Source organism: Bombus terrestris, chromosome 10 (assembly GCF_910591885.1).
Source record: "Bombus terrestris chromosome 10, iyBomTerr1.2, whole genome shotgun sequence".
Taxonomy (NCBI): domain Eukaryota; kingdom Metazoa; phylum Arthropoda; class Insecta; order Hymenoptera; family Apidae; genus Bombus; species Bombus terrestris.
In genome coordinates this window covers 4,869,211-4,886,660 of record NC_063278.1, presented here as the reverse complement: position 1 = coordinate 4,886,660, position 17,450 = coordinate 4,869,211, and the positions used below count along the sequence as shown (strand labels likewise).

General features: G+C 30.8%; 5 protein-coding genes across 9 annotated transcripts in view; 1 reads left to right on the top strand and 4 right to left on the bottom strand.

Annotated features, from left to right (window-relative positions):
- The window catches only part of LOC100646670 (potassium voltage-gated channel protein Shab), a 70,576-nt gene extending 65,103 nt beyond the window's left edge, over positions 1-5,473 (top strand). For all 5 annotated transcript variants that reach the window (XM_048409162.1, XM_048409165.1, XM_048409164.1 and 2 more), the window contains one exon: positions 479-5,473. In XM_048409162.1, the coding sequence (XP_048265119.1) occupies positions 479-720 (242 nt within the window). In that variant the 3' untranslated portion in view covers positions 721-5,473. The remainder of the gene's footprint in view (positions 1-478) is intronic.
- Positions 5,474-5,654: 181 nt separating this feature from the next.
- LOC100650507 (opsin, ultraviolet-sensitive) lies at positions 5,655-10,251 on the bottom strand. The gene is made up of 5 exons (XM_048409169.1): positions 9,827-10,251; positions 8,953-9,168; positions 7,841-8,222; positions 6,292-6,476; positions 5,655-5,984 (listed from the first exon to the last, which is right to left on the bottom strand). Exons 1-5 carry the CDS (start codon positions 10,234-10,236, stop codon positions 5,876-5,878), a joined length of 1,302 nt encoding a protein of 433 aa, XP_048265126.1. The 5' UTR covers positions 10,237-10,251; the 3' UTR covers positions 5,655-5,875.
- A 390-nt stretch (positions 10,252-10,641) lies between these two features.
- Positions 10,642-16,553, bottom strand: LOC100650624 (FAD synthase). Its single transcript, XM_048409167.1, has 6 exons — positions 16,424-16,553; positions 13,350-13,509; positions 12,751-13,003; positions 12,072-12,507; positions 11,821-11,962; positions 10,642-11,435 (listed from the first exon to the last, which is right to left on the bottom strand). The coding sequence occupies exons 2-6, from the start codon at positions 13,497-13,499 to the stop codon at positions 11,010-11,012; spliced, it is 1,407 nt and encodes a 468-aa protein (XP_048265124.1). The 5' UTR covers positions 13,500-13,509; positions 16,424-16,553; the 3' UTR covers positions 10,642-11,009.
- On the bottom strand, positions 13,900-15,026 carry LOC105666789 (tRNA (guanine(37)-N1)-methyltransferase). The gene is made up of 3 exons (XM_048409448.1): positions 14,417-15,026; positions 14,276-14,337; positions 13,900-14,112 (listed from the first exon to the last, which is right to left on the bottom strand). Exons 1-3 carry the CDS (start codon positions 15,024-15,026, stop codon positions 13,900-13,902), a joined length of 885 nt encoding a protein of 294 aa, XP_048265405.1.
- On the bottom strand, positions 15,011-15,715 carry LOC125385763 (tRNA (guanine(37)-N1)-methyltransferase-like). The gene is made up of 2 exons (XM_048409170.1): positions 15,216-15,715; positions 15,011-15,142 (listed from the first exon to the last, which is right to left on the bottom strand). The coding sequence occupies exons 1-2, from the start codon at positions 15,690-15,692 to the stop codon at positions 15,116-15,118; spliced, it is 504 nt and encodes a 167-aa protein (XP_048265127.1). The 5' UTR covers positions 15,693-15,715; the 3' UTR covers positions 15,011-15,115.
- Positions 16,554-17,450: the final 897 nt, after the last annotated feature.

The window sequence follows — 17,450 nt, the reverse complement described above, 5'->3', positions numbered from 1 at the left end:
AATTCAAAGTCGTTTTTCTCGAAAACAAAGCCTCAAATGAAAAATTTTTATTCTATATTTTCGACTTCTTTTTTCGCGTAGAATCACCCCCTTTCCGCTTGTACCACCAGTTACCAACCACCCTGTATAACGTGCCTTTGTACTGGATATCTCGTAACTCAAATATACATTCTCAGAATTGTTTAAAATTTTACCGATATAATCATGATGATAGTAGGACGATATAATGCTGATGAAATTGCAAAATGTTTCATGTAACACACGTAATATGTTCATAGAAGGTGTCGACAAGTATAATTGAATACTTTCGTGAGCCACTGCAATTAATTGTTTATAAATAATTCCGAGTCATTTATGTCCACGCCTAATACTTCTTTTTCCTATTCTAAGCTTCCAAGAAAATCGAAAGAAATTCTACAATGCTTGTCGAAGTCTTTGTCTCCTTAATCGTAATAATTTTCATTTAACAAATTTTCAGAAGAGAAGTGCACGCAGGACGAGGCAATGACAGAGAATAAGAACAAAGAGGAGCGAAAGAAATCGAAAACGAGGATAGAGGAGCCGTCGAAGGACAGCCAGACGATGTTAATATGCTCATTACGGTCGCATAAAACGAAGAAATTAAGCATAGAGGAAAAACGAAAGGCCAAAACGGCCAGTCATAGTTGCAAAGGCACCGACACGAATTGTCTTCCTCAAGAACATCGTTTCTCGTCGTAGCGTAATTCTCCTTTGTGTAGCATCCTCCGTTCTGTGTCGCGTATACATATGTAGATACGAAACTGAATCACTCTGCGATCACATCAGTGTTTCTCTTTTAGTAACGCCATTAACCTCTGTAATAACATTCGCACGGTCGTGCATCTGCGTTTCGAATACGACGACGACGTCGACTTGGCCTGTCGTATAAATACGTCTAGGGAAAACGCGTAATAATCTTAAGAGAGTGATATACGTTCGATAATATGAAAAATAGAGACTAACGTAGATAATGTATAACACGAAGAAATACATATTTTCGAGAAAAAAGAAAGAAAAAAAGAAGGAATGAGGGGGAGAGAATACACAATTTCAAAAAGTATATATATATATACGCGTGAAGAAATATAATTGCGCCGAGGATGATATTCAAATGACAAAAATAAAACGGGAAATATGATAAAAATAAAAATAAAATATCGAAGAGGATAAGATGTCAGTTTGCATAGAATTAAAAAAAAGAAGCGAGGGAGAAGATGTTAATCAAAGCTTATTAAAGGATACGATTGAAACAAGAGATACAAAAACAATGATGATAATTCTAATGATAATAGTAATAATAACGGTAATAGTAATAACGATAGCAAATAAGAAATCTTTAGGCCATATGCTTTTCCCTGTTCGCTGAAGAAAAACGAGAATTTAATGAGACATGTAATCTACATAGTCACACGACCCTGTTGTTTCCTCCTTTCGCCTAATATGGCTAAATTAGGGCAGCTTTGCGTGTCGCGCGAACAGTATATGCATTCGATGACATATAGCAATGAGAAAACACGCAACCGAACTACAAATAATGATAGTCGGGAGATTCGTCGTCCTTTTTTTTCTGTTTCTTTTTTTTTTTTTTTTGAGAAACGAGTCGTTCTCGACTAAACTCCGCTAAAGTCTCTCAGTGTTGTTCGAAATGACACGAGTGTTCGTTCATCTGCTGAGTGTCTTATGTACAATTAGATAATAATATATCGTTGTAATATATAGGAGGCATTAGATACACGATGTGATACATGCCTCGTTGAAATCAAAACACGATATAGTAGGAAAAACGTGGAAACGTAGATCGTCGGAAAACTCGTTAATAACTGCCCTTTTTAAAGTTCCGATTTTCGCGTTTCTTTTCTATTGAATCGATTCTTGAAAGTTTCCTTACCATATCTTTTTAAAGAGAATGTTATTGTTATTTGTATTTTAAGTACTTTGTGATAGTAGTTTACATAAATCAATTCACGTGTATGTATGTGTATATTTGTATGTATATTAGTTAAAAATATCTGCAGGGTGTTCTATTAATTTTAGCGTGTGGTATTTTTTTTTTTTTTTTTAGAGAATTATTGTGGATACGGATGTGAGTTTATTTTTAAATTTCACGACGTTGACCCTTGTAGATTGTGATATATGAGACTTCTAATCTATTATGTAGAGGAAAGGGTACAAATTTTGAAGTAGAACCACCATGTTTTACTTGAAAGAACATGTTTTACTTGAAATATGATACTTAATAATAACAAGTACTTTAAAAGTCACAAAGAATAATGCTAGTTTAAGTAAAGAAGTTATTGTATACCAATTGTAATATTATTTTCTTCGGCATCCAAAGTAACATCTAAAATAATTTCTATTAACTTCTGAGCCTAACTATTTATCGATATAATAATAAAAAGAACTTTGTTCCTTTGTAAGACAGTGCAGTATGAAATTGTTGAGCTTGAGTTAATATTAAACTCAACTTTATGTGTATCTTATAACGAATTTCACGTCTGATATGAATGAAATTATCGGAGAAAGCTCAACTCTTTGTAGTTTTTGAAACATGCATTATTATTAAAAATATTGTTAGCATACAAACTTGAACAAGTGATGAAAATTTGCTCACTGCTGTATTTAAAACTTGGATGGCTCGCTGTGTAAATACTGTATATCCAAAAATAATACTTTCTTTATTGTATTTAGTGTATGTAGAGATATTTTCAAGATGCAACCCTGTCATTTTATTTTAAATTTAAATTTTATATTTAAATTTAAATTTTAAATTTAAATTTATATTTAAATTTTTTATTTTAAATTTGGTTTTCTCGAATACGCTAAAAATGAACAAACGATATTTATGCAGTAAACCATCAATTTTAATCCTGCTTTCTACCTACTTCTCCCTTGAGTTCTCGTCTCTACTGCTTAGATTATACACCAAGACCTCCTTATTCGATGAAATTGAAAAAGAAAAATACTCGTTTAGAGAACGTACAGTTTCGAGTAATAGTATAATCAGAAGATAACATGTAACCCGAAGTTACTGGAACATCCTGCGATACATTTAAAAATAAATCCACTTGCATCGAGGTTCAACCGAAGTTTTCCTATGTTCATTCTCGTTTAAATGACACGGAACTTCACTTCCAAAGAGTTGTATCTACCTGACCACGTTTTCCACGTAAAACACACACACACACACACACACATACACACTCATACACACACATATATATATATAAGTATATACTTTATATAACGCAAATATCGTAATGAAACCAGAAGCGCTTACGTGCACGACCATGAGTTCAGTTCGGTCGTTTTTAAGAGTTGAAGAAAAAGTGTACTTTTCGCGTATGTTATAGATGTTAAATCAAAAATGAAAAAAGAAATAAAAATGATGAAACGTGTTAACATGCTCATGTAGAGAATAGCCAGAGCGCAAGTATCGTCTGTGTTATATCCAGGTACCGATATCTAGCCGCGGTAACAATCAAAGTATTCCAAGAAACTTTTACACCATCGTCATCGAACGCGACGAAAAGAAATTTTAAATCGATTGTCTTCGCCGAAAAATGAAGAACATCATGTAACATTGCAACGCGCATTATTTACGAGTGTAATTAGGACGCGTGCTCAAAAAGTTCGATCGCCCCTTTTTTTCCTACCAACGGTGATCGTTCTCATTTTCGTTGCCTTTCGTTCTAACAGGGAGAAGCGAAATAAGCAAAAGATCTTCCGTTCGAATCTCGCTGTAATTTAGTCAAAGTAACAAAGACGCCGCGTTCTCCCCTCGAAAAAAAAAAAAAAGAAAAATTCGGACGCCACTGTTTCGCTATAATTAGCGATCGTTCCGATCTTTATTTTCTTTTATCTTTTCGTTTATGCTTCCTTTAATTTTAATCGGGAGAAGCGAGACAAGTAAGAAACCTCCCGTTCGAATCTCACTGTAATTTGGTCAAAGAAAGAAAGACGTCCTCTCTTAGATTTTTAGACGAGCCGTCAGTAAAAATACATATCTCTATAATGGCATTTCTATTCATTGTTATCGTAGATGTAGGGAAACAAAGTAATTGTACAGTTGCAAGTTAACGAGGGGGAAAAGGAAAAGAGGAAAGAATGGTTAATATTCCCCATAGACGCGTCTATTTGGGGATCTTTGTTATGCCGATGGTCCGAAGTTCACGCCTCGACTATTTTTTAATATATTTGTAATTGTTTTCGAATACGTATATGAAGATGCTTCTCATGAAAGGAGCATTTCAAATCATCCGAATAGATCCATCTGATTTCACATTTTTTCACGTGAAACTTTCGTCTTCGTTAAGAAATAACGTAAGCTATTCGAACCGTGATCTTTAGCGATAATAACTTGTATTACGCGATGATCGTCGTACGTGTAATACGTAATACATTTACCGTTCCACATTGTTACCGCGATATATTTATTTATAAGAGAGAGAGAGAGAGAGATGATCATCGTATCCGACTTTAAGGGTTTTCTCGTTTTTTCTAAGAATTACAAACAAACTTTGTTTTATGTACTTGTTATTCGAAGTTGGATCTCGATAGCTTGTAATCGCTTGGAGTTTCTGAGTAAATCAATGTCTTCTGTGAATTAACATAGCTGGAAGTAGAAAGTTCCTAGGAAAGGTGTACAGAACGTGGATTTATTATTTATTGTTGTAATTATATCTTAGAAGAATTAGCATCGACATAGTACAAAAGGGAAGGCCACACCATAGACACGCGTGGCAACGAGACAAGTTGACCAGATTACAAAAAAGAGAAAAAGAAAAAAAGAAATAGTATGAAAGAGACTTGAAACGGCTGCACAGTTGCGTAGATCTTGAGCGATATACGAGAGCAGTACGGCAAGAAAAAGACATTTTTCTTTTCTCCGTTTTTCACTTTACGTTTCACGTTTCGAAATTTCTAATACATCGTATTAAGGCTTAATTTAATGGAATAAGTCTGACGAACGAGGCGTAACGCTTTCGCAAATTGATATAAGATATTGTAAAACGTAAACAATGCAGGATAACTTTTTATCCACTTTTTTATCGAATAATCGAGGAATTATAAAGGTTCGATTAATATATATTTACAAGAGGGTAATACCGAAATTTCAAACATTTCCTGAATCGATAAACAATTTTTCGTCTACGCCTCAAGCCACAATATCGACAGATTAAGGTGTCTGTTTATTCGATCCATGAAACAGCTAACGATACCAATTGTACAGCACATAACAGTCAATTCTCAATTATACAATGCAGTTATATGAAAAATTCTTTATCATGATATCGACCTAAACATCGACGAGCGCAAAGTTAATCGGATTTAGTCGATCGGTCACGTACATTCTTTTATTTTCGAATCTCTAAGGCCTAGAGTCGCGTAGCTATAAGACGAGTAGTATGTAACAAAATAAATAAAGTTGTAATTTGCCAGTTTTTGTTCCTTACTTAGGAGTATCTTTTTTATTAATCATATACCAACACCAGCATGAAAATTCTGATCGTAAGAAGAAATCCGTAATACCTATCCTTACTTCAATTTATTTATTAGTCTTATTGTTCATTTTTAAACCATCTGAGTTTATATTTTTTTTTTCATTTTCTTTTGCGAAAAAAGAAATATATATATATACATATATATGCATGTATTTGTATATAATATAATATGTATGTACATTATGTATATGTAAATTACATCGAGGGCGATTATTGCTTATGCAAGGAAATTACTTTATTGCTTTCGCTATACAAGAACCGCGTATGTTCAACAGGGTGGGAACAAAGTATCGAGCAAGGGCCGAATACATTGCTATCTTTTGTTCTCGAAGAAGAGACGTTTCGATGGAAGCTTAACTCGAGGCCGGTGCTGGATTTACCGTCTCGGTTGTGGTGCTTTGCGAGTCGGATATCGGCTTCTCTTGTAGCTCCAGCCACGGTAATCGTTTTTGCAGTTCCAATCTGTTCAAACAGTAACGAATATATTTTATTTCATCCTGTTCGTACATTTCAGAGATTCTTTCCTGTACGTGCAGCTAACATCGAGACGTAATATAATATAATAAATGACCGAGGGAAGATTAGAAAACGAAAAGAATTTGCAAACAGAAAGATATACGAAAGCTATGATTTGCTAAAAGAGTTACTGAAATTATTCTTTTATTTAAATTGTATAAAAAGAATTATAACATAGATGAATTATAATTTATATTATAGTTAATATCTAGATCTGAAATATTTATCTTCGTAGTTTCTTAAAAAAGTTTACCTGTATCTCGGATGGCTTATAGCGTATACGTATGGATCCAAACAAGCAACACCTTTACATGTGCACGCAGGTATCATCGTGACACCAGGTGTTAACAGTGCTTTATTGCCAAACGCACCGATCATTGCCATCACGCCATACGGAGTCCATGAGAGGACGAATAGAAAGCAAATCGTAATGGCAGCCTTCGGATAAACACATGAATTAACCGATTACATTAAACATTAAGCGAGTATAGTTAGTACAAAATTAAAATAGTATATAGTTACGACCCTCTAACGTCTATAACACAGCTAAACAAACATATGCGATTGTATATTTATAAAATAATTGACTATAGTTCAAACACGAAGATTTCTCCTCTGAATTTGTTCTTAAATATGATCAATATCAATCATTGGTATATAATAGAATGATCGCTATTGATTTGTAAAATCGATGAAACAAAACCATCTTTGCTCTTCCTAATCCCCTTTCTTCTTTCTTGTCTTCGCTTTTCTCTATTGTTTCTTTCGTCATATATAAAATTAGCCTACAGTCAAAGATGAAATACACAAGTCCAGAAGCAGATATAACACAAGAGTCAACAACCACCACAACCCATTAGTCGCCCAACTACTGGACCAGATCCGCAGACTAAAAGGAAAATACCCTCTAGATTAAATCCTTAGTTTCTACTAGAACCAACAATATAAAACTATTATAATCCATGTCATTGTATCACGCCAAATTAAGTTACTGAAAGTTCTCAACGAGAATTGATTGTAAATATTCTAATAAATAAAAAAAATATATATATATATAAAATTACATACATATGCATGTTTGAGCTATTTAAGTAACGAAAGAAGAAATTTTGTTCGCAGAATTTTTTCGGATGGATACGATAAAATTCCCCTGAGCTTGCCAGAGGACAAACAGATTAAATTAATCAGAATTCATAGAATAGGAGTTCGCTTATATTCTCCACTACCTGTTATTTTTCATTCATACAGCCAAACCTCGCGTGATAATATAATCCTCTTTTCCTTTTTCTACGTTTCACGTCGCATCGAATCTATCGATTATATTATAAACCAATTACGTAATATGGTCATATAACATTTAACTATTTTGATAGAACTTTACAGCAACCATTGTTCGATTAATACTAGTCACAACGAAATTGTTAAAAGAACTGAACTAAAATTGTTAAAAGCATCGAAGAAAGTTATTTAAAAAATGTTCTACCTAACAAAAGAAATTGACAGAGAGTATAAACATTGTGGTGATATCGTTCGACGTTGACTGCCACGATGGTCATCGGTGTCACCCACGTAACTAAAGTTTTTAAAATAATTAAAGCAAGATAGACTTCACGGACTAGAAAATTGTCCACCACGTGAATAATTTAGATAACGCTGTGAGTAAAAACCGTGCAAATACGATAATAATATCTTGGAAAAATTGAAAAATATAACGTAAACTCTCAGGCCATAATACACAAAAATTCACGTGGCAGTTAATGTGTTGATAAAAGAGAAACAAAGTAATGGCTTTATTTAAATACCTTTGCTATACGTATCTCAGCGCTTTGAGAATTTGTGTTCGCGTTACTCCGTAAACTGTCCACGTTCATCTTCTTTGCCTGTTCTCGAAGCGCTTTCTCGTGATTTACGACGTGGCTAACAATCTGAGAATAGTAGTAAATTATAAGCATCATTGGAATGCAGTAGGAGAAAGTAAATATGACAGCAACAAATGTTCGTATTTCATTAGTGTCGGTCAAATAGTCGAAACTGCAACTGGTAAGAAAGCCTTCCGGTACAAAACGTCCCCATACTCCCATTACAGGCATCAACGCCCATGGTATGGTGTACGTCCAAATTAGGACGATAAACAAAATCACTTGTCCACGAGATAGCTTGCCATCCAACGGTCTTGCAATTGTACTAGAAAGAAATTTTTTTATTTATTTATTTCAGAATAGAATGGAAGGGCGCTCGAAATCGTTCTTTTCAAACGTGTAACATTTTCTACCTAACTAATTTGTGTCAAATACTGGGAAATTAAAGTTCAACGGTGGAGATGGAAAATAAGATCGTCGTGAAAATACAGATTATTCTGGTACGAACGTATGAAATAATCGGAGTGTAGATTTTTATGCAGTTATGGGTTGGTGCAGAGAGTCATATAGCGTACGGTAATTTATAAAACATACGTTGATCAAGGCTGTAAATAATTACTTTTCTATGCAATTACTGTAAAACCTTAATAACTTTTTTTATTCTTGGCTCTCATTTGCTGCAGGTTCTATTGTAATTTTATAGATTGTAATATTTCCTCTTAGTGTCATGGGTATCCTAAAAGCTAATCGCTAAATGAAATAAATATATATAATTTATGTAACAGAAACAAACGCACGTAATATGCCAAAGTTTATAAAATAATCAAAGTATAATGTTCGTTATAGCGTTTAGTAGACAAAACAATTCACCACCTAAGTTTCCTTGTTTTCTTTTATATGAAACGTTTTAGAAGCGTCCAAAGTCTAGTTAACTTAGTTAACGTCTAACTAACTTCTTTGTTCTCTTATGAAGTTGTATACAGTATAGAACTAACGTACATTAGCAAGTTTATCAGTCAAATTTTGTTGGTCTAAAAGTAAATGAAGAATCATACCTATATCTGTCGTATGCTATAGCTGCATTCGTTATCGCGGCCCCAATTCCACTTAGGGAACCGATGACCGCGAATATTTGACATCCTAAATGTCCCAGAGCAAAACCGGTGTTAAAAGAATTGTATATGAAGATAGGCGTCTTGATCATCATAAAGAAATCGCAAATCGCTAGATTCACAACGAACATATTCGAAGGCGTCCTTAATGATTTGGCACTTGAAAAAAACGAGACTCGATTTAATTTACGCACTTTCACGAATTACAGTGATATAAATAATATCGCGCGTGTATTTCAACAGCGACACAGCTCGAACAAGCTTTTCAAGAGAGACGAAGAACTATTTGCAAGCTTACAAAACTATGTATCATTTACGTTCAGCGTAATGTTGCTAAAAACATGAAACTCTGGGAAACAATGGTCAAATGATAAGAATGATTTTCGTAACTTCTTTTATCTTCGACCCTTGAAATTTCCCTTTGGCTTGACACCTTTCATACTCTTCTAACGTAACATTGACTTATTTCCAACCGCGACACTTTTAAATAAACTACGGATTTTTATCCGTTTATGAGATATTTGAGGATACAGAAATGTACAAAATGAACATAATATGCAAAAGGTGGAGTACCTGTTATAAAGCTTGACGAGAGAAATAAATAGATATCAATTCTCTAATTATCGTTAATAAAAATATGAAATTGCATAAAAATCCGTGATCTACTTACGAAATACATGTGCGATATTATAAGACTTTTATAATTAGATATTTAGATAATTAGATATTTTTACCGTAACGATGGCAAGAAATGTTATATGATAAAAGAACAATAATGATGAGGCGATGAGTCTTATTGACAAAGAAAATAACTTACGCGCAAAATATCCATATTACCAAGCCATTGCCAAGTAAAGCAAGGAAAGTAAAAAGGATATACAAGAGGGCTAATAGATAATGAAGGGAGGGGTTCGGCTCGGGATGGACCAGCCAATGTTCCGGTATATGGACTAATTCTTCGGCAGGAACATTCCATCCCAGCAAACGTGGTGGTCCTGCTGGTAGGTATCTTGCCTCCCAATGAATAGTGTCGTTGGACATGTTGGTCACTCCGTCTGCCAGCCCCTCTCCTTGATACCGCTGATCAGGCAGCAGTTTTATACCATTTCTTCTACCCCCTCGAATCGACGAAACCTTAACCCGTTGGCTTTGCTGGCTTCGTATGAGGATCAGCCGGGGATTATCCCCTAGTTGCTCTGGGTCAGCAGGAATGTGTGTCGACGTCATAGAAGTTAGTCGTACTAATCGTCAATCGAAATTTCGATTTTATCATAGGTGGATGCTCCTTTGAACTTAACGCGTTATTCGTTTTGTATCGCGCCTTTCCCCCCGCCCCTTTTTTTAGCGAATTATGAGCTTACTGTCTCCTCCGTTTCGTATCACTCTCGTACACGCTCTTTGGTAATCTCTTTATTATTTCAGATGGCTTGAGATGACTTTCATCGGTCTTTTAGCACACTTGTTGGTGTTATATTATCTTAATAAGGGATTTAGTATATCAAAAAATGTTTTCCTTATTTTATAGTGTCCCATAATTTACTATCCCATTTAAACGAGTAAACGAAAACCTAAGAAGATGAATTTCTTTTTCTTGATTTAGGGAGGAGATTTAATTAGAAATAATAAGATCAGTTCTTCGTAATTTAAAATTTATTCCTTTAAACCTAAAACCACTTTATTCTCTAAATTTATACGTGTATGTAGTAATACATTTTTATCAAGCATATAATGATTATAGTTAAGTGATCTTAAATTAATTTAATTACATATTTATTCATGTTAATACTTTCATACAAATATTGTGCTGTGTCGCAATTAAAAGATCACAATTAAAAACATTAAAATCATTTAATAGAAAGTCCTAATAGATTAAAATACTTTGTATTATACGAGATATAAATATAGTTTGTCTTTTTAAAATAAGTTACAATAATCTTTCAAGCTGCATAAAGTTTACAAAATACTGTAAAATTGTGTATGCTTTTGTACGTGTTTTATAGCTATACTCTGCCTTGTCTTTCTGCAGACTCGTCAGTTAAAGTATATGCTGGAAGATACGATGATGGATTATCAGGATCTTTTAATCGTGGATTCGGTACTGTTGTTGATTTTGTACCTAAACTCGTATATCCTTCGTCATATAATGGACAATAAGGTACATTGTGTTTCAACAAAAATTTCCACACTTGATCATACGACCACTTCAAGATCGGATTTACGCGAATTAGATTTGGCCAGGTTGAGTCAGTTGGCTTAAAGACCTCTAGATTTTGTGTGCCAGGATCACCTTTCCTCATTCCCATAAGGCTAGCTTTTAGATTTGTTTTTTCATTTAATAATGAACATAATGCATCTCGCAAAGGACATTTCTTCTTTATTAACTCTAAACCGTAGTATTGAGCCGCTCTTTCTACAAACGAATCCACCTTAAAATATTTAAACATGTTTTAGATTATTGCAAAATATATATGTATACTAAAGATATATAAAAATATATAATTGTGCTATTTAAAATATTTAGATTTATGATTACAAAATCATTTTTCAGGAACCTATATAATTTTAAAAGAAATAATAAGATATACAAGGCTTCGTTTTTGAGAAAATTGCGTATTTAACGAAATTCCATACTCGATTTTCTCGAAAGCGACGGCTTGTAGGATAAAAGAATTTAATATCTTTTGCTTCTATTTGTGACTGAATTAGAATCTAATTTGAATCTTGTGGAAATCTAGATCTTTATTTTCAATAATATGATCTTATTCTTAAATAAGTTAGGATCATATTTAGTAATTTCTAATTTAAACTTACTTCTGGAAATGGTTCTGCTGTTACATATAAACATAATAATGACGAGATATTTTGTAATTTTGCAACACAGGCAGCTAGGTGTAAAACTACTGTGCAATCCTTCCCTCCATTAAAGCTTACAAAAACTTCTTCTGGCTTATACCTTAAAAATTTATATGTATGAGATAAAAATATGTTAAATTTACTTTTACTTATAGACACTTTTTTTCAATGTACATCACATTATTAAGTACTTAGTCTATAATACTCACGTCTTATAACACTGTTCTAAAATATCCACAGCATACTTTATATGTACTTCATTTTCAGTATCTTCAAGTACAGTTTTTGCATGATAATAACTAAATCCATTTTTTAAATTTCTAATTTTTTGTATTGGTAACGAGTACAAAAGTTTTCCTTTTGCTTCCAGAACATCCTCTTTTCTCCCCTCTAATGTAATTCTTGTAAAACATTCAGGTGTTCTTTGCGGATAACTACCAATATTAACTTTATCTTTCCAATATTCTGCATGTTCATCCAAAATTCTTACTATCGATAATTCGTTTAAATTAATATCTATTTCTTCAAAGTGTAAAGGAGTATCTCCTTTTAATTGAGGAAGGATTACATCAACAGCTACCTCAAAATATATTGGAGAACCTGGCAGCATGTATACATTCTTTGCTTTTATGATAGCATATTTTTCTGAAAATGATTTTATATAATTAATTTTATTAATCACATTCTGTTATTTTATTTATATATAAATAAAGCATAATGCAAGCATAATACATAAACCATAGTACAAATCAGCACAATGTAAGTATATTAACGTATGAACAATATAATTTTTTTATATTTGCAATGATATAAAAATATTATTTTTTATTAATTACTGTTTTGGATGATAACATAAGAATTTTTTTATGTTAGACATAATTTACTCACTTGGTGAATAAATATGAATAAGCTCACAGGGTGTTGGTACAATAGTAAGGCGTTGAGTTTCTTTATCATTATTGTTAGGAAACAGATTTAAACAAATATCAACTAATTCCCTATTTTGTTCAAATTTCAATCCTAAACCTTTGGCTACTGCTTCGTATGTTACGTCATCATGTGTAGGTCCAACACCACCAGATGTAAATACAACAGAATATTCTTTTGAAGCTTCAAGTACGGTCTTCGCAATTTCATCTACCTAAGACAAAAGGCTACATTACACGTAGTGAGAATTTAGATTTTAATAAAAATATAGATATATGTACGCGACACATATTTACAAAAATTTATTATTACTAATTAAATTATTATTTATATTTTAATATCTTATTACTAATATACATACAATATTTTAATAGAAAAAATATAAAATGAAAATTCATTACTTTTCTAATTTTATTATAGTTGAAAATAAAATAAACAAAATATATTGAACTATAATGCTTTAACATTTTTAAAGTGACAATTAAATATAATAAATAATTAACTAACTAAATAACTGTAGCTAAAATTTAATACAAAGATTCTAGTAAAGTAATACACACAACATCAGGAATCACTGTTATTTTTTGAAGTTTAATACCACAAGCACGTAATCTTTTTGCCAGATATGATGTATTTGTATCTATAATTTGGCCACGTAGAATTTCATCTCCTATTACAATCAAACCAGCAGTACAGACACTCTCCATCATGAATAGTTTCCTGTGCACATTAAAATACATTCACATAAGTAACTATGAAGAATATTGACTAGATTTTAAAAATTCTTCTTTTAGTATTACGACAAAAATTAAATTATCATTAAATAAACAAAATTTCAGTATGCTATAATACTCCTTCACATATTTGTGCTTAGATAAGTAAGATAAAAATTGGGTGATAAGAAATAAGCTATTAGACTACTATGTTTATATTTTCAATTATTTTTATTTGATACAAAATTATTCAATAAAATCTTACATTATATATTATGTACAATAATTTTGCTACAATGTATAAAACAAACAAATATTATTGAGCAGTTTTATTAATGAAGTACATTATATTACATGAATGTTCTAAATATGTATGTTTAACTAAGTTGTATGTTTATCAAATTTGCATTTTCTCCACCAAGGAAGTTGTTGCATCTGTTTGTATTGGTGCTGCATTCTGCATTTTCTTTCTTCCTCCTTGCTTTGCATTAGTTACTTTTATTTTTGGTTTGGACTGATATACTTCCTTACGTAATTCTTCAAGTTGTTTATCAATTTGTGCTGCTTTATCCTTATTTCCTTTACTTGCTTCATTTTTTTTCAAATCCAACTATTAAAATGAAGAAAACTCATATAATAAACTATATATTATTATATACATATATTTGTCCATAAAGTACATCTATATATATATATATATATATATATATATGTAGTTTATTATCAATATTTAAATATATTATGGTTTATATTTTTTCTAAGAATTCACTTACCTTTTTTAAATTAGTTAACACTTTTTGTGCTTTCACCTTCAGCCTATTACCACGAACTGTTGCTACTTTAAACACATTTTTCTTCGTTTGCTTTTTTTGGAATCCTTTGTTCTTTCCCATTATTCTCTGTAATATTATCACTTGCAAGTACATCAAAATTATTTTCCATCTTTAATTTCTTCATTGCTGGCGCCTCGCCTTTTAATATATTTTCAGTTAATAAAAATGATACACGTATCATATCTTTATTTAAAGATACATTTCTGACAAAATGTAAATCAATTAAAGAATCAGGACTCAATTTACAACCAAGTTTCTGTTCTACCAACAATTGTCCCAGTTTACAAGCATCTTCTCCTTTATTTGTTTTTATAAAACAATATAAGTGAACAGTTGGTGGCCAACAACACATTTGCTTAATCTCATTTTCACTAAATGAATCAAAAAATACATCCAAGAATTCAACAGCAAGTGCTGGTAAATTCATTACTATATGTTCCATACCAACTTTATTAGTAGCTCGCCTGTTTAAAATATCAGCCTTAAAAATGGTTTTTAAAAAATCTCTACCATCTATATTAAAAGATTGTATATTTTTTTTAACTTTATTAATGATAATATTTTTCTGTAGCCATTTATATGATTCTGGATTTAAATCATTCGCAAATACTTTAATTCCTTTACGAGCAGCGGGAATAGCAAATGGTCCAACTCCAGCAAATACATCATATAGAACATCATTAGGTTTCATATATTTAACTATATTTTGATGTTCTGTACTTAATCGAGGATTCCAATAAACCTTAGAAAAATCTAATTCATATGTATGGCCATTCTCTTTTACTGTTGTAATAGTATTTTTATCGCCTGCAAGAATTTCCATAGTAAAATTTCTAAAAGTTGTATCAATGATATCTATTTTGTTCAAAACAGTTCGAACATTTGGAACCATATCAAGATAAACTTGGCCAATAAGAGCTTTATATGGTAGATGTGCATCACGCAGATTTAAATGCAAAATATGGCCAACTACGCTATATGAAGTTGGAACCTCAATTTCCTCAGGTAAAATACTCCTTAATATCTGATAAGATTGCCAGTTATCATATTTTAAAGTTATTTTTGTTGTTCCAAACTGTTCATACATTCCTAATAACTGATTCTTTTCACTTTCTACAAACTCTTCAATTGTTTTTATTAACTTGGGATCCAAATATATAATAGTTTCATTATCTGCACTTTGAACTGGTTTAAAGTTTCTTACTTTAAAGAGATATTTTTTTACAATAGGTATTATTTTTGATAGTGCTACACCACGAGTTTTCAAAAATGGTAATTCCACAGTAGTTGTAAATGCAGTACGGTCCAAACATTTCATTCCTCGTACTGATTCCAGAGGAACCAGCAAAGAAGACATTTTAGTATAAAAACAATATTGTATCCAACTGTATTGTTTGACTAATGTAGCTAAATACTGATGTTTAATCATTTATATGACTATACATAATCTCCCAATATTATGATGCCCTATAAAGAATTTCCAATTACCCTATTTGTTTCAATCTTTATCTTATATACTCCAAAAATATAGAGCAATATAAATAAAGTATCAATATATCCAAATATCGAATACAACTAACTACTAATGACAACTATTAAAATGTATAAGTATTTTGCTATATATATTTCTACTATCATAATTATTTATAATAGCATATGTTTTTCAGCTATGCTATATGTATAGTAAGAATATAAACATTTTGATTTTTTATATAAGGCATGAATAAACATAATAATACGATGCTTTACAGAGATAATTTTTTCACAATACAAAATTCCAGTAAACTAAAATATTACTATCGTTATCCGAGAAAATCAGTTGAGTAAATATAAAAATAGTAACATCAAATAAACTATTCGACTAAATTATTATAAGATTCACAACATTTTTATATTATTAAGTTTTAAATCTATTTCTATAAACACATTATTTTAAAATATCAACGTATTTATACACGTAAATAATTGCCTTTACAACGGATAAGATCAGATAAACACATATATTTTATAATAATTTATGAAAACGTAGAAAACAATTTATTCTTTATATAAATACTAATTGTATTATTTTAAAAAGTTGTTATTTACCTTTAAGTCTCTGTTTGACTTGTGGAGTTATTGTATTTTGAATTAAATAAAAATATGTTCCATTCATTAAATGAGGTTATCAATTACACGTTTTACTTGCACAATACGTGAATCAAATAATATGTGAAAATATACATATGGCTTATAAAAATAGAAAATATATTTACATTAAATACACTTATAAATTTTATAGCAATTATAAATTGTAATTTTAATTAAAAAATAAGAAATTGATGTAATTATAATTAGAGGAAATAAAATTAATTGATTAATTTTCATATATTACTTAGGAAATTGCTCCAATTTTAAAATTAAAAATTTACAAATAAGTATATTAATTTTATTTTTGATTCTATGTGATGAAATTTTTAAATGAGTTTACACAAACATATATATATATGTATTCCATTAATGTTATTAAACTGTCATTATATTAATAGCAAAGAATAGGATAATCCCTACTCTTTGCTAACAGCATATGTTGTATATATGTATATTTATTGCTAATATACATATATATTTTTTTTTTTTAGTCACAATAATTTATGAAATATAAATAATAAATGTACGTATATGCAATTAAAAGAAATTAAATAATGGGTCTATGAAAGATTCGTTTTTATATACATAAATTAAATTTACATTCGAAGAGATTTGAAATATATACGAAGCTTAAAGTTATTATTAGAATTAGCATATAATTAGCATATACACGTGCATAATTTTACATTTAATTACTTACAAAATTAAGCGTATACTATTAAAAAAAAAAACAAGCTGAATTTAGTGAGTGATTAAATTTATATTCTATTGAGTAATAGAAATAATAAATAGAATTATTTAGTTACTTCTTCGTATTAAATCTACAAATAAATATATGTATATATAACTATTTTACATCTATACGATCGTATGTAGAATGAACTAATTCAAAATTATCTAAAAATTGCATTTGTTAATACATAATTGTGTGACCGACGATTTTGAGCGATCTGCGCTTTTATCTTGCATATGCATACATATAATT